Raw genomic sequence first — 17,709 nt, forward strand, 5'->3', positions numbered from 1 at the left:
AACTTTCAATTCATGGGGTGGCATTATGAGTGGTTAAAGTAAAGTCTTTCCTAGTTCAAGGGGCTCCAGGAAGAAGGCACAGGACCCAGACAAGCAAAATGGATGCCAGTGCTCTGTTCTTACCCCAAAACATAATCTGAATTGCCTCATAAGACATTGCTTTTATGGCTCCCATATCAAAGTAGGACAGGCAATCTGCTCCAGGTTTAATTTTGAAGCATCTGACACCAAATCTGTTTGGGGCATAAGATTCTCAACTTTAAAGTTGTGACAAAACCCTGAACCTCCTTGACATAGATATCTTCTGTACACTGTTGTCCGCTACAAACATTTGGATCCAATCCGTTTAATCTTTTCTAAAATCGTTACTGCATCCCAACATGTATGTACTTTTATTCGGACTGATTTATAGTATTCCTGAAATTATATTGTCCACCTGATGTTCCTGTTTTCCTTGCAGTACAAATACAAACTAGGTTATGAAAAGGACAAGGGTAAACTTGTTGGCTTCCGCAGCCTTCAGGATGATCCAAAGCTTGTCCATTATATGCAAGTTGCTAAGATGCAATCGGACCGGGAATACAAGAAAGCTTACGAAACCAGCAAGACCAGATACAACACGCCTGCTGACACTTTCAGCGTCATGGCTGCTAAAGAAGCACAAGCAAATATCACCAACACCAACTACAAAAGACTTATACACAAATACATACTCCTGCCAGATGCTTTGCATGTAGAATTGGCCAGAAACATGAATCGGATTCAAAGTGAGGTAAGACACTGTGTTTTGTTTCTAATGACCAATCCATAGCTGCTGTATAGACCTGCTTAAGCAGATGCTTTGTTCTATTGTTCAGAGCTCTTCAACTGCAATTGGATTTTCTTCTTCACCTCTTGCAGCACGAATACAAGCAAGATTATAATGAATGGTACAAAGGACTTGGTTGGAGCCCTGCAGGATCATTGGAAATTGAAAAGTCAAAGAAATCCACTGAAATTGCAAGCGATACAAAGTACCGCCAGCACCCAAGTCGTTTCCCTTTTAAGAAAATGACTGATTCGATGGATATGGAACTTGCAAAGCACAATGCTGGCATTATGAATAAGGTGAACAGACATAGTCATTAAGTATGAAAATAATCCACCTTATGGATATCCCAAACCTTACATTCTTTGCATTGAGTTATTTAAACAAACATTTTTCAGAAAACCTACAGAAGTAGGACAGTATAGATCAGGGGTCCCCAAACTTTTTAAACAGGGGGCTAGTTCACGGTCCCTCAGACAGTTGAAGGGCTGGACTATAGTTGAAAAAACAAACAAACCTATAAACAAATTCCTATGCAGACTGCACATATCTTATTTTGAAGTAAATAATAATAATAATAATTTTATTCTTATACCCTGCCTTCATCTCCCCGCGGGGACTTGGGGCGGCTTATAAATACAAAACGAACATACAATAACCTCAAATACCAAAAACACGCAAATGAAAATTAAAGACATACAATAAAATCACAACCATTAATAAGATAAAGTTAAAACGCAGCAATAAAAACATAAGAATGGGCTGGTCAAAAGTGCACTAAGTGAGACTTGTAAACATGGAAGAAGTTAAAAGTGCTATAAGATCATGGGGGAGAACCCAAAAATGTGAGTTGAACCCTGAGGCTATATCAAGAAATTAACCATGCAGATGCAACCGATCAGATGTAACTGTTAGTACGAGAATTTAACATTCAAGTGGGCGGTACTTATTCAAAAGCCTGTGTGAAGAGCCAAGTTTTCAGGTTCTTCCTAAACACTTCCAAGAAACCAAACGGGAACAAATACAGCCTCAATGTTTATCATAATCATAATAAAAATAATAAAGAGGGTTGGAAGAGACCTTTTGAGCCATTTAGTGCAACCCCCTTTTGCCTATGTGCACTAAAAAGCACAAGCAAAGCACCCCTGACAGATGGCCACACAGCCTCAATGTTGTTCATCATCATCATCATCATCATCATCATCATCATACATCACACAGTCCTAAATGCTGGGGAAGCGTTCAACTTGTGATTTTGTGATATGAAATTCAGCATATATATATCTCTCATTTGCTGTGTTATACTGTATCTTTGTGTCAATAATAATAATAATAATAATAATAATAATAAAGAGGATTGGAAAAGACCTCTTAGGCCATTTAGTCTCGCGCTGCACGGGAGGCGGGGCCAGGTCTGGCCCCACCTCCTGGGGACTCAATAGTGCACCCGGGAACATGGCGCCCAACGCAGGGGCATGGTCGGCATCCTGTGTTGGGCCGGGCCTGTTTAAAAGTCAGCTTTCAACATTTTGTTACACCCAAGCATTACCAAAAGGCGCAGGGAGCCTCTGCAGTTAACATGAAGGAACAAGCTTGATTCTTAAAGCATGGAGGCTCATCCTAATGTAGCCTCTAGGATTCCTTTTATCTTCTTCAAATCAAGTAAATAAATACCGATATCTCCTGTAGGTACTACTGAAAGTGCTACACTCGGGAACATTCTTGACAATCAATGTAAGCCCACTATTGGGCTTGTCCTCCCATGTCAAGGGCAATGTATGTGAAGGGCTTCCTCTGCATGACATTATGTATGCTTTTAGTTCAAAAATTAGGCATACTTATTTCAGTTCTTTGGCCACATAATGAGAAAACAGGAAAGCTTGGAAAAGAGAATTATGCTGGGGAGAATGGAAGGAAAAAGGAAGAGGGGCCGACCAAGGGCAAGATGGATGGATGGTATCCTTGAAGTGACTAGCTTGACCTTGAAGGAGCTGGGCATGGCCACGACTGACAGGGAGCTCTGGCGTGGGCTGGTCCATGAGGTCACAGAGAGTCGGAAGCAACTGAAAGATTAAACAACAGCAACATTTCAGTTCAATTATCTGTATGATAACACCTATATAGTATAAGTACAAAAATGCATTTATTTCTCTTTTATTATTTTGTTTTAATAGCATGCATACATAGAGGCATGGGAGAAGGACAAGACAAAGATTCATGTGATGCCAGATACACCGGATATTATGCTATCCAAAGCAAACAAGTTTAATTACAGCGAGGTAAAGGAATATGCGAGAATTGGTTATCATTTGTGTTGTTGGGAATATTGGTTAGGTTTCTGCATATCCCTAGAATGTTGACAATTATCACTTAATATGAAACGTGAAGCAAATTTTGGAATTGTTTATTGAGTGATAACCAGGTGGAGCTAAAATGTGCAGAAAACTGCATTTTAGGAAGAACTTTGCATACTAGATCAGCTAAGAAGATTTCCCCCTTAGTGGAGAATATCTGCTGAGCAGAGAAACAATTTTAATCCAGTGAGGGTGAAATGGAGGGGCGATGTTTTACCTACTCTTATTTTGGCTTTGTGACATCATGCTACCTGTGTGGCCTCTGACTGCTATAGCAGATGTTAAAAGAAGTTCTGTAAAAAATTTATAGTGTCAGTGGGAGGAAAAGAAGGAAGACCTTGTTTTTAGAGAGCACCAAGTATACTTAGCCAAAAAAAGGATGTTAACCTCAGTCAGCAGAAGCATTTTGAAGAAACACAATATCATTTTGAAGGAACACAATATCATTTTAATGTTCTTTCTGAAATTCTTCATATGGGAGTTCCACATATGGGAGTTCTACCTCCAGCTGGAGAAACATCTGCTTTGCACTGACTCTTTGTGTTCTTCTTGCATTTCATATTAGAAACTGTATAAACTTGGATATGAAGAAATGTTAAAGAAAGGTTACGACCTCACCGCTGAAGCAATTTCGGTGAAAGCAGCTAAAGCATCAAGAGACATCGCTAGTGAAGTAAGCAATACTGCAAATAGAAGCATGCATTTAGCTGAGTTCTCAAGGGCTCAGTAAATATAAGTTAACTGGAACATCTGTCCGCTACACATGCGCTTCTTAAGCTAACACAATGACAAAGTTCTTCTATGCGTGCAGAATGCCTTTTGCTTTACAACAACATTCCTACTGCAAATTCCCATCTAGAATTGAAATTAATTAAATGTTACATTCTCGCGGACTTTGTTCAGACATGTTTTATTTTGAAGCCCTGATCTGTTTACTGTATGTCAATACTGGCACAGATAATTAACCTTCTATTTTGGAGCACTAAGTGTCCTACAATCTGATTTTGATTTCTGCTCTACGTTTTTACCATAACATCTCATGCTCTGAACCCAAATAAGACCTTATATTTAAAATCATAGAGGTTGTGAGAGATTCCCCCCATTAAGACATTTGGCACTAAGACATTTGGTACTTTAGTGCTGGTCCCCGAAACAGAAATGTTTTGTACAATGCTATTTAATTTTAAGCCCTAGCTCCTGCCAACTTAGCAGTTCAAAAACATGCCAATGTGAGTAGATCAATAGGTACCGCTCCGGCGGGAAGGTAATGGCGCTCCATGCAGTCATGCCGGCCACATGACCTGGAGATGTCTTTGGACAACGCTGGCTCTTCGGCTTAGAAATGGAGATGAGCACCAACCCCCAGAGTCGGTCACGACTGGACTTAATGTCAGAGGAAACCTTTACCTTTTTAATGTTTAACCACATTCCACATTAGCCACATGTGAGCTTCATTCCTTGTGTGAACTTGCTCTCAAATGAGTATGCTTAGAAATGTTACTGCTACTCCTTTGTTTTTTTTAATAAAGAAACTACATTTTTTTCCTTCTAACTCTGTCATCCAACAAGCATGGCACAAATGAAACTCACATCCTTGATGCTATTCCCCTTTTTTGCACTAAATATTCTTTCTTGGTTTAGTACAAGTACAAAGAAGGCTATCGCAAACAGCTTGGCCACCATGTTGGAGCACGCAGCATACAAGATGACCCGAAACTTGTGCATTCTATGAATGTAGCCAAGATACAGAGTGAGAGGGAATACAAGAAAGACTTTGAAAAGTCAAAGACCAGATACACCACTCCTGTGGATATGCTGGGTGTCTTATTGGCCAAGAATTGCCAGAAACTGGTCAGTGATGTGGATTACCGCCATCACCTGCACCAGTGGACATGCCTGCCAGACCAAAATGATGTCATCCATGCTAAGAAAGTATATGAATTACAAAGTAATGTAAGTGACATTTATGAACCCTATTTTAGGTTTATCGTTAAACCTTTTTAAAATTTTCTAAATACTTTTCATCACTTCACGCCCAAATGTATGCATTTAGGAAGGACCTTAATTTTTTTTTGTTCTAAAACCTCATAAATCTCTGTATGCTTTCAATGAAATCAAGCCAACTCACTGAAATATCTAAATATTTAAATAATGAAAGAATATGTATGCATCTATCAGTCAGACCATAACATATTTTTCAGATATCTTTGTAAGAAACCTATTATAAAAAAAAAATGTTGTCATCCTTGCCAGAATGCATATAAAGCAGACCTTGAGTGGCTGAAAGGCATTGGGTGGAACACATTTGGTTCTCTTGAGTCTGAAACCCAGAAGAAAGCTTCTGAGATTTTGAGTGAAAAGAAATACCGTCAGCATCCAGACACAATTAAATTTACAAGTATTCCTGATTCAATGGAGGTGATTCTGGCAAAAGAAAATTCCAAGCACCGAAGTGATGTAAGTATTCTCAAACAAGTAGGTGACGCCCATGAGGAGGGATAGTTATTTTCAAGATTAATGTGTGACGTGGATGGGGGTGATGCACCCTAACATGTAGTCTGATTCACTGCTTTAGAGGGCAATCTAATGCATGTTAACTCAGAAATGTTCCATTGTGTCCCATGGAGCTTTGTATGCAGTTTAGAATAATGCCCTTGGGCATGCAGATATACAATTGCCACCTTGATTAGGTCTCCTTACCTGTTTGTTTCTCCTTATCTGTGACACATGTCCACTGAATTCATTTGATTCAATGTAGATATTAATAGTATTCTGTGAACAAGTGCAAAAAAGAACAACTCTATTTCTGGATATATGACAAATATGTAAACGGTGGTGTATTGGTCTCTCCTTTAAAACTCGTTTTAAAGGTATAACATTAATATTCTGGTATAATATTATACCAAATTAATATTTTGGTATAACATTAATATTCAATGTTATACCAAAAGACTACCTTGCCTTGCTTAATTGTAGGTTATGTAAAAGATGTCAGCGGGGATGATGGGTAGCAGAGTGAAATCCAAAAATTCACCATCCCGGTTCGCCTCCTTCTCTCCAGACTGTTTACCTGTGTGGAAAACAGCACTGGACAAACTCACTCCAGCAGATGAGGGTTCAGTTGGTAGTCCAACGGCAAACAACTTTATTTACATGTTCTATTTACAGATAGAGCAAATTCAGTCCTTTCTCCTCCATGAGTTCTTTCCGAAAGCACCATGCACACACACGCTGCTCATTGCTCATCGCTGTTCTCCGCTCTACACAGGGAACCTAACTCCCTCGCATTCCACAGGAACTAGATAGTAAGTCCCGGTCAAAACACACTTGACCCCATTGGTCCTGTGATACATCAATCATAGCAGACTCTCATTAACTCCATAATTGCTGAATCCAGATTGATTTTAACATTTCACAATACACAATATCCTGACAAAAGATCCCTGACTTGTTCAAAACTGCAAATATAGACTAAAAGCACTATTTATTTATTTATTTGCGGCTCATTTATCCCGCCTTTCTCAAGGCGGCTTCACAACATAAGCAATGCCTTTTATTCTGTCACGTGCTGGGCCTGTAACTGATTGTCTATTATATAGGACGTACACTTTATGCCCAGCGGGAAGCCAGGGTGCCTAAAGAAAGGTTGTTGAGGATTTCCTTGAAAAGATGGCCTTTGAGTCTTTAAAGAAATAACAAAGTCTTTATTGATGAACAAATAATAAATCTTCAAGGAGTCTTGTCCCCACGGGACAGGCGATTGGCTTTGAATAACTGTGAAAACCCTCTTATAACCTCTCCCAGGCTGTCTATTATCTGGGCCTAGCTGATCTGGGACCCACTGCCGACTCCAAATGCATCTGGGTGTCGAGTGGACCTACCAGCCAAGGCTTGCAGATGTTTCTGTGCTGCTGTTCTGTATCCCCGGATGGTCTATATCCCTGGTGTTCTTGAAATATGAAGCTTTTTATGGGATGAGCTGGTCTACGTCCTATAGCTGAGCTTCTTAAGTGAGACTAACTTAAAAATGGCTCCTTCCCTCCCAGAGCCCTGATCAAGGGGTGGAACCAAACTTAATGGTGATTGACAGGTGGCCTGTCCTATGATTGCAAACATTTGCAGCAAGAAAATAAAGTTGAAGTTTCTGGTACAGCTGTACCAGCACACCTTTAAAAACATAGTAAAATAAAAACAACCGCACCATTAAAACAATTAAAAGCATTTGAATCCATACAACTCCCCATCCTTGTAGACTGCAAGAGATGAAGCTACCAAGGATAAGAGAAAGGATCTGTCCTGAGGAATATGCAGCCATCAAAATATTGGTGGACACAATAGCAGCCACACATCCACATACAATGCCCTTTTTTCTGACAGAAGATATAAAGAACTAGAGATTGTTGAACAACAGAATAGTCAGATCCAAAAATGCAGAGGAAGAGGATTGTGGGCTCTTCCACAAGGGCAAGAATTTTGCTTGAACTCATATACATTGTAGTGTGTATGTGATAAAAGAGATTTGAATAAGAAAAAGGGACTGACCTTCAAGGTACCTTCTGGAAGAAGATGTTGCTTATTCTCTTACATCTGGTTTTGCACATCTCAAGACATGTGCTTGTGTATATTCACCTGATTAAAAGTATTCCGCTATATTTTGAAAGTTGCTATTGCATATCGTTTTTCTCACTTACACAAAACACTATATTCACATTCTTTTCCTTCTTTTCAGAGACTTTATAGAGAAGCTTGGGATAAAGATAAGACTGAGGTTCACATAATGCCTGACACTCCTGAAATCATTTTGTCCAGATCCAATTTAATTAACACGAGTGATGTAAGTCTGTTTTGCGGGATCAGAATCTATAGGTGGTCTGTCTACGAATTTTGTGGGATTTGCAGAAATACTAATTTTCCAGTGTTATTCTTTCCTTTAGAAACTCTACAAGTTAGGATATGAAGAATTGAAGAAGAAAGGCTATGACCTCCCACCTGATGCCATACCACTCAAAGCGGCGAAAGCTTCAAGAGATATTGCTAGTGAAGTAAGTCATGTACTAAATGTGCCATTTATGTAAGGACCTTAAGAAAATTCTCATACTCACACACACTCATCTACATTCTTTCTAAGATTCTCATATGTACCAATAGCTATTTTAAGTTTTAAAAGTAATTGGCTTACTAGTTTTGATAGTTTTTCAATAATTCATTCTGTAATATAATGGTTCTGCTGGACCTCTCAGCGGCCTTCGATACCGTCAATCACGGTATCCTTCTGGGGCGCCTCGCTGGGATGGGGCTCGGAGGTACTGTTCTGCAGTGGCTCCAGTCCTTCCTGGAGGAGCGTTCCCAGATAGTGTCCTTGGGGGACACCTGCTCGGCCCCGCAACCATTGACTTGTGGGGTCCCACAGGGTTCAGTACTGTCCCCCATGTTGTTTAACATTTACATGAAGCCACTGGGAGAGATCATCCGGAGTTTCGGGGTGAGGTCTCATCTGTATGCAGATGATGTCCAGCTCTGTCACTCCTTTCCACCTGTCACTAAGGAGGCTGTTCAGGTCCTGAACCGGTGTCTGGCTGCTGTGTCGGACTGGATGAGGGCTAACAAATGGAAATTGAATCCAGACAAGACAGAGATCCTCCTGGTCAGTCGTAGGGCCGAACAGGGAATAGGGTTACAGCCTGTGTTGGATGGTGTCGCACTCCCCCTGAAGACACAGGTTCGCAGTCTGGGGGTTCTCCTGGACTCATCGCTGAGCCTGGAGCCCAAGGTCTCGGCGGTGGCCAGGGGAGCCTTCGCACAACTAAGACTTGTGCGCCAGCTGCGCCCGTTCCTTGGGAGGTCTGACTTGGCCACGGTGGTCCACGCTCTGGTTACATCCCGTTTGGACTACTGCAACTCTCTCTACGTGGGATTGCCTCTGAAGACAGCCTGGAAGCTCCAACTAGTACAATGGGCGGCAGCCAGATTAATAACTGGGAGCGTACCACCCCCCTGTTAAACCAGCTTCACTGGCTGCCGATATGCTACTGAGCCCAATTCAAAGTGCTGGTTTTGACCTATAAAGCCCTAAACAGTTCTGGCCCAATCTACTTGTCCGAACGCATCTCCTCCTATGAACCAGGAAGATCCCTAAGGTCATCTGGTGAGGCCCTGCTCTCGGTCCCGCCTGCCTCACAAGCGTGGCTGGTGGGAACGAGGGACAGGGCCTTCTCGGTGGTGGTTCCCCAGCTGTGGAACACCCTCCCCAGAGATATATGGCAAGCCCCAAGCCTTTTGAGTTTTAGAAAAGCCTTAAAAACATGGCTATGTGCCCAGGCTTTTAACAAATAAATGATAAAGACGACCCAGACTGTTATATGGATAAAGTAGGCGGATATTGGACGAACAGATTTTTAGCATATGTTTTATGTTTTATATTTTATACAGTATTTAACTGGTTGTAATACATTTTTATATGTTGTTGTTTTAATGATGTGTCGGCATTGAATTGTTGCCACCCTGAGTCCCTTCGGGTGAGAACAGCGAGATAGAAATATTGGAAATAAATAAATAATATATAGGTAGTCCCTGAGTTACAAACATTTAACTTACTCACGATTTAAAGTTAAGAATGGGAGTGAGACAACAGGAAGTGAGAGAAATGTTCAGGAAATAATGGGTTAGTTTAAATTAACTTGAGGAGTGAGAATGGAAAATTTTAATAATGCCAAGAGTTCTCTGGGAATAATTTGGGAACAGGGAAAACATGACATTGATTTCGATAATGAAATTGGTTTGTTCAGGAACAAAACCTGACTCTTGTTTCTTGTCTGGAGAAACTCTTGAATGATTGTAGTAACATCCAGTCATTTGAACATCAACACTTGATGTCATAAAAAAGTCTATGAAAATATATTCTACTGAGTTCAGCATTTTTTCAAAATTTATTGCAAAAAGGAATTACAGCAATCTTTTGACTGCTCGTTACATACATATTGATGGTATTGTCTTACAGTGGAACTGGGTGGCATTTTTTGAAGTTATATGTAAAAGTAATGGAAATGATGTCTTATATTTTATAGTACAAATACAAAGAGGCCTATCGCAAGCAGCTTGGCCACCACGTTGGAGCACGCAGCATACAGGATGACCCTAAACTAGTACATTCTATGAATGTAGCCAAGCTGCAGAGTGAGAGGGAATACAAGAAAGACTTTGAGAAGTCGAAGACCAGGTACACTAGTCCTGTGGATATGCTGGGTGTCTTATTGGCCAAGAACTGTCAGAAACTGGTCAGTGATGTGGATTACCGCCATTATCTACACCAGTGGACTTGTCTTCCAGACCAGAATGATGTTGTACATGCCAGGAAAACATATGATCTCCAGAGTGACGTAAGTATTGCTAAAGAAAGCCAACCCCAAATAGTACAAATGAGTTAATTCCTTTCAGAGGTCGTGGTTTCTAAATGTAACAACTGAACTTTTTTTTATATAAATCAATTACAAAGGAATGGGATGTGCTAATATAGAACACTTGAATAGGATAACAATGGGGAAATTCCCAATTATGACAGAATCATATCTCATTAAGATGATTCAGAACATTCTGCTGGTATGGACTGAGTATTACTTTATTATCATTTAGAAGTACAGTAGAGTCTCACTTATCCAACATTTGCTTATCCAACATTCTGGATTATCCAACGCATTTTGTAGTCAATGTTTTCAATGCATCATAATATTTTGGTGCTAAATTCGTAAATACAGTCATTACTACATAGCATTACTGTGTATTGAACTACTTTTTCTGTCAAATTTGTTGTATAACATGATGTTTTGGTGCTTAATTTGTAAAATCATAACCTAATTTAATGTTTAATAGGCTTTTCCTTAATCTCTCCTTATTATCCAACATATTCGCTTATCCAACGTTCTGCCGGCCCGTTTACGTTGGATAAGCGAGACTCTACTGTAATTAAAATTGCATTAGATCTGTGCTAAAACAGTTTAGAGCAGTTGCCATAACTGAGAAATCTGACTTAAAGTACTTAAATGATCTAGATACAATATCATAGACTACCTAGTCCTGTATGAGTCACCCTCTTATTAAAGGACCTCATCATATGGAAGTTTTTCTTCGTTTCTTACCGTTTCTACACAATCAAAGACAAACTCCCACAGAGACCATCAAACATTGCAGGATTGCTTCTGGTGTTTGATCATGGGTCTCCTCTGCAGTGTGTAGAAATGGGAGGATTTCAAAGATGGGCAGAAATTGACTCCATTCCTTTCCCTGTGCATAGAAATGCTTGAAAATTGTCTTTTTTCTGGGGGGAAGGAATGGTTGATTTGTCTGATTATTTTGTGATGTTTCAGTGTGGGTGTTCACATGGGTGGCCTGCTAAAAACTCCTTATTTTAATGGTTTAAAGATGGTGTGAGTTCCATGGAAAGTGGTGTTTCAAAAGGATGTCTATTTTCTTTACTGTTGGGGTTGAAGGGGAATGGAAAGTTGTATTTAAAAATGGAAAGTTGTATTTAAAAAAAGGATGCCTCCCTCCTTTATTTTGGGGTTTAAGGGGAGTGATTCCATGGAAAGTGGTATTTCAAAAAGAATCCCTGTTTTAAAAAGTGCATTTAGTTGCATGATTTGTGAATGCAATAACCCTCAGTATTAATAGAAATGGAGGATGAATTGTTTGTTTTTTATATCTATTTTTTTCTCAAAATCCCAGAATATGTATAAAGCAGATCTTGAATGGCTAAAAGGTATTGGATGGTCTCCAAGTGGTTCCTTAGAAGCTGAGAAGAATAAGAAAGCTTCCCAGATCTTGAGTGACTACTTATATAGACAGCATCCCGACACTCTAAAATTCACTAGTCCTATTGATTCCATACCAATGGCTTTGGCAAAGCATAATTCTGAAATCATGAACCATGTAAGTTTCCTTACACATTTGAGGGGAAGGAGGAAAGGGAGCAGGAAAGAGGAAGAATATCTTATTTTAGAGCAGTTGCAGATATCTTTTAAAATATTGTGTGGGAGTTAATATGGAATGCTTGAGTGGGAAAAAGGTACAATCGGGTAGGAGTGGAATGGCCTGGAGTGAATGTCAGGGAGGAAGATGTAGGAAATTAATAGATAAATAAAGGGTTGAAAGAGACATTGTATTGTTTGGATGAGTAATTTACCATTCACTATGAGAAGTTATTTTCGTTTGTCCTCAGGAATCTGTCAGCTCTTCATAAAAACAACAGATATTTCAAATAACTGAACTTAGATACGGCTAGACATAAGTACCCCCAGTCCTACAAAAATCCTATCAGGAGATACAAGTCTATAAAGATTTAACCATAGGATTGACAAAACTATTGAAGAAAGTGGAGGGTGGATTCTAAACTTGGGAAGGTATAGAAATGTGCAGATAGAAGTAGTTTTCATATTATTTAGTATAATTGTTATCTTCTCTCCAGCAGAACATATTTAGAACACTTGATGGATTGGATCCTTGTTCAGCCATAGCACTATTACCATACTATAATTGCTTTCATGAAATAACATACTTCTTGTTTGTTCTTTTTAGCATATGTATGTTGACGCTTGGAATAAGGATAAAACCAGTATCCATATAATGCCAGATACCCCTGAAATTATATTGTCACAGCAGAATAAAATCAACTATAGTGAAGTAAGTTGATTTCCCCCCCCCCAAATCTGTATGAGACTATAAATGTGTTAAAGGGACATTTTAAACATTAAAATCATATTTGTTTTTCTTATAGAAATTATATAAACTTGCATTGGAAGAGTCTAAGAAGAAAGGGTATGATCTCCGGGTAGATGCCATTCCAATCAAGGCTGCTAAAGCTTCCAGAGACATTGCAAGCGAGGTATGTTTTTCTGGTTGTAGATCTTCAGATGCTGTTACAGAATAAGAAATCCACCTTCCAATTTTCTTTCTTCTATTTCCCTTAAAAAGCTCTAGATTTTAAATTGTTACTTTTAGAGTGGTATGATTTTTGAGGGGTAAAATTTATTGAATGATGACCCCAAGTCTGTGACATTTGAAACTATAATTAACCATAGCTAATCTGGGGTTGTTTAGGACAGATTTAGTAGTTTTAATAGATTGTTTCACTTTTTCCCAATTTTTCGTGTTTTCCATCACCTTAAATTAAACCCCTAGTAACTAGGTTTTCATAGACACAGAAAACACCTAGTAAACTAGGTTTTCATAGACATCATACATTAAGCATCTAATAAACTAGGTTTTCATAGACATCCAATCTATCGTGGTTTAACAATATTAAATCATGACAGATTATTTCAGATAATTCCTACTATGTACCAAATGCAAAAGGTCACAGGTTCAAATCCCGGGAGCGGAATGAGCGCCCGCTGTTAGCCCCAGCTCCTGCCAATCTAGCAGTCCGAAAACATACAAATGTGAGTAGATAAATAGGTACCGCTCCGGCGGGAAGATAACAGCGCTCCATGCAGTCATGCCAGACACATGACCTTGGAGGTGGTACATAGTAGGAATTATCTGAAATAATCTGTCATGATTTAATATTGTTAATATGTGAAAAGCAGACATAAAGAATTCAACTGAACAGGGAATGTAGCATTGTATAGTTTTATTCTGACTTTCTATCAGAATAAAAGTGGTAAATATGATTTTGCTTTTAAAAATCAATGGAAGGTGTAATTTGGCTTTAGTCTCTATGTTATTCTTAACTATGAATGGGCAAATGTAATTGAATAGATCAGGTAGCCCACCAGGAAGCTGTGAAAGGATTACTCAGTTGACATGTACTAACCGAGAACCTACTGACTGATTATATAGAAACCAACCTGTGCTAAGAGGGAAACAAAACTATAGAAAATTCTTTCATAACGGTTAGTTTCCCATTTATTTTCTCCAGATTACAGAAGGATATACAGTAGAGTCTCACTTATCCAACGTTCTGGATTATCCAACGCATTTTTGTAGTCAGTGTTTTCAATACATCGTGATATTTTGGTGCTAAATTCGTAAATACAGTAATTACTACATAGCATTACTGTGTATTGAACTACTTTTTCTGTCAAATTTGTTGTATAACATAATGTTTTGGTGCTTAATTTGTAAAATCATAACCTAATTTGATGTTTAATAGGCTTTTCCTTAATCTCTCCTTATTATCCAACATATTCGCTTATCCAACGTTCTGCCGGCCCGTTTACGTTGGATAAGCGAGACTCTACTATATGAGTCTCCATGGCACTATCTATCACCTCCTTTATTTTTTGCAAAATTTTATTTAAGGTTTTGCGTTTCCCCAAATGTGTGGCTTGTTTCTAAAAGGTGCTAAATCCATCTGAACAAATTTTACAGGAATCAAAAATGGGCTGAGAATATGCATTATTTTGCCATAAAATCCCATTTTCCAAGACTTGTACTGAAGTGATTTGATACATTTTGATAGTTTTGATCTGTACATAATCGTATTCTTCTTCTAGCCCACTCATTTTTAATTTTTTTTTAGATTTAGCACCTTTTTAAAACAAACTTTATAAGTATTCACTAGGCATGTGAATTTGTACTGAAAATCATAAGTCGGATGTTCTCTGTAGGTTTCAGACTTATGACGTGTATTCTGACGTGCATGAGCGTCATATGCAAGCATTAAGAAATGGAAGCTTTTCCTGGCTTTGATTCTTAAATTTTGTTTTCCTCTGAAAGCTCTGTGATAATATAAGCCAAACGTGTTGGCATGTCTCTCAACGAATCAGGGCTGATGGAGGAGGGATGCAGAGGTGGAGTCTTTAAATTATTGAGCATTATTTATTTATTTACAGTATTTATATTCCGCCCTTTTCACCCCGAAGGGGACTCAGGGGAGATCACATTATATACATATAGGGCAAACATTCAATGCCCATAAACACATCGAACTGAGACAGAGACAGACAGACAGACAGACGCAGAGGCAATTTAACCTTCTCCTGAGGGGATATTTGATTCTGGCCACGGGGGGAGCAGCTGCTTCATCATCCACTCTGACGGCACTTCCTCATTCCAACGTCGTAAATTAGTTAAACTTGCCTCCCCACTTTTATAAGTGGTACCTTATTTCCTACTTGATAGATGCAACTATCTTTTGGGTTGCTAGGTCAGCAATGAGCAGGGGCTATTTTTTTTAAAAAAAATTAATTGACAGGTGCTCACCCCGCCACAGGCTGGCCTCAAACTCATGACCTCATGGTCAGAGTGATTTATTGCAGCAGCTGCTCACCAGCCTGCGCCACAGCCCGGCCCCACCAGAGAAGCCATGTGCACCACATGAAGTGGAAGGAAAGAGATTATTTGTTCACTCCAGAATATATGGCTGCGTGACTGCAGTCTAAACAAAAATATCACATTTTCAAATACATTTTATTCTTTCCAACAGTATAAATACAAAGAAGGCTATCGCAAGCAGCTTGGCCACCATGTTGGAGCACGCAGTGTACAGGACGACCCCAAACTTGTGCATTGTATAAATGTAGCCAAGATGCAGAGTGAGAGGGAATACAAGAAAGACTTTGAGAAGTCGAAGACCAGGTACACCAGTCCTGTGGATATGCTGGGCGTCTTATTGGCCAAGAATTGCCAGAAACTGGTCAGTGATGTGGATTACCGCCATCACCTGCACCAATGGACATGCCTGCCAGATCAAAATGATGTCATCCAAGCAAGAAAGGCCTATGATCTCCAGAGTGATGTGAGTTCCCATTTTATTTTATTGTGGTCAAAGCAGACATGAGAGTACACCCACACTTTTTAGTTATGTTTCTTTTATATATATGTATAGTCTTAAGGGTGGACGATCTGAAGTAAGCAAGAGAACACACATAAAGAAAAAGATGAACTATATAGGAAATGATAGTTTCTGAAATGTTTGGTGTGTACAGATTTTTGGAGTATCTGATTTTCTTCTGGAGTTTTAAAGTTTTTCTTTTGAAAATACAACCATACAGACACCATGCAAAAAAAAATTGTGGCATACTCTTGAGCCTCTTTGAACATGAGCAAATTTCTGGCCACAGTACACTCATAATCTCATGTCTGAAGTAATGGTTAGTTTTCTAGTCAGGTTATACAGGCATAACAAGTTAACTTGTTCATTTTGAATTTTTTATTCATAGAATTACTACAAATCCGATCTTCAGTGGATGAAAGGGATTGGCTGGGTCCCTATTGGTTCATTGGATACTGAAAAAGCCAAGAAGGCTGGAGAAATCCTCAGTGAAAAGCTCTATCGCCAGCCACCAGATAAGTTCAAATTCACCAGTGTGACAGATTCTCTAGAAATGGAGCTGGCTAAGCATAATGCAGAAACAATGAATAAGGTGAGTACTACCTAACCTATTGCATAGCTTAGATTCAGAAGCATTTGTCTATTGAGAATTAAAGAATACACCAATGACTTCATTTTCACAGGCACAGGCTCTGAATATTTCTCTTATATGGTGGTTTTCGCTTGGCTGTTTAAATACATGAAATGTATTGCTTTGGCTATGTCTTAGTTGATTACTGAGTTTATTACCTCTAAGGCTTATTTTTTAATGACAAGTATTTTATAGTTGGGTTATTTGTTGATTAACTTTTAAATTATCTGATATATCAATCAGAGACGAGCAGTGACTGAAAATGGGAAGAGGCAATGAATCACTTAAGAACTAATGAAAGACACTGTGCAGTGGCTTGTAGGGTGTTCAACTGAAGTGCAAACATGTTTCATTTGGCATTGGGAAAAATCTCACACTGAAGAATTAAAATGAAGAATTAAAACCCACACTGAAGAATTAAAATGGTTTGATGTCATTTTAACTGCCATCCCTCCATCCTATGGAATTCTGGGATTTGTAGTTTGTTGTGGCATCAGATATCTCTGACAAAGAAGGATCCATTTTTCATAAAACTATGAATTCCAGGGCATATATCCATGGCGGTTAATATGGTGTTAAACTGCTATAATGTTGCAATGTGGATACAGATTTTGATTCTTGGCTTTCCTCCTTGACACCACAAATTGTACTTCATTGAATTGTTTGGCGCTGAGAATCTATGCAAATACTTAGAACATCCATATAAAATTCCTAGGCACCCTTATTTGAGGACTCAACCTCATTGAAATCAAAATAAACATACACAGAGTTGTGTTGCGACTTATTTGGAAGCACCATTAAGAAACTGCTTTGTTTCAGAATTCAAATCAACAGTCATGTGAAAATCTTGTATGATGTAACAACTGTGGCAAGAGCCTCTGTGTAAATCTCTATAGTCTCTTGCCTACTAGAAATTATAGCTTTTCTAGGGCCAGACTATAGCTGATAAAACAGGACTAAATGCTAGTCCCAATTAAAGTGAACTCATTGAATCAAAAGGCACCTATCAGCCTATATGTGAATTTCATTGATTTAAGGATCTGCTGTAGTTGGGACTACAAACTGGATTTAGGTCATAATGTATAGCGATTACCAAGTTAGAAAATTAGTTCAAAGCCTATTGAATAAAATTGGGTATTGAAAATTGAAA

General features: G+C 38.9%; 1 protein-coding gene across 43 annotated transcripts in view; it reads left to right on the forward strand.

Moving 5' to 3' along the window:
* neb (nebulin) overlaps window positions 1-17,709 on the forward strand; it is a 229,122-nt gene that overhangs the window by 79,029 nt on the left and 132,384 nt on the right. For all 43 annotated transcript variants that reach the window (XM_062965858.1, XM_062965887.1, XM_062965945.1 and 40 more), the window contains 14 exons: window positions 461-772; window positions 901-1,107; window positions 2,983-3,087; window positions 3,728-3,835; window positions 4,804-5,115; window positions 5,416-5,619; window positions 7,892-7,996; window positions 8,097-8,204; window positions 10,227-10,538; window positions 11,881-12,084; window positions 12,730-12,834; window positions 12,929-13,036; window positions 15,581-15,892; window positions 16,317-16,520. In XM_062965858.1, the coding sequence (XP_062821928.1) occupies window positions 461-772; window positions 901-1,107; window positions 2,983-3,087; window positions 3,728-3,835; window positions 4,804-5,115; window positions 5,416-5,619; window positions 7,892-7,996; window positions 8,097-8,204; window positions 10,227-10,538; window positions 11,881-12,084; window positions 12,730-12,834; window positions 12,929-13,036; window positions 15,581-15,892; window positions 16,317-16,520 (2,706 nt within the window). The remainder of the gene's footprint in view (window positions 1-460; window positions 773-900; window positions 1,108-2,982; window positions 3,088-3,727; window positions 3,836-4,803; window positions 5,116-5,415; window positions 5,620-7,891; window positions 7,997-8,096; window positions 8,205-10,226; window positions 10,539-11,880; window positions 12,085-12,729; window positions 12,835-12,928; window positions 13,037-15,580; window positions 15,893-16,316; window positions 16,521-17,709) is intronic.

The sequence above is a fragment of the Anolis carolinensis genome, chromosome 1, assembly GCF_035594765.1.
Source record: "Anolis carolinensis isolate JA03-04 chromosome 1, rAnoCar3.1.pri, whole genome shotgun sequence".
NCBI lineage: Eukaryota > Metazoa > Chordata > Lepidosauria > Squamata > Dactyloidae > Anolis > Anolis carolinensis.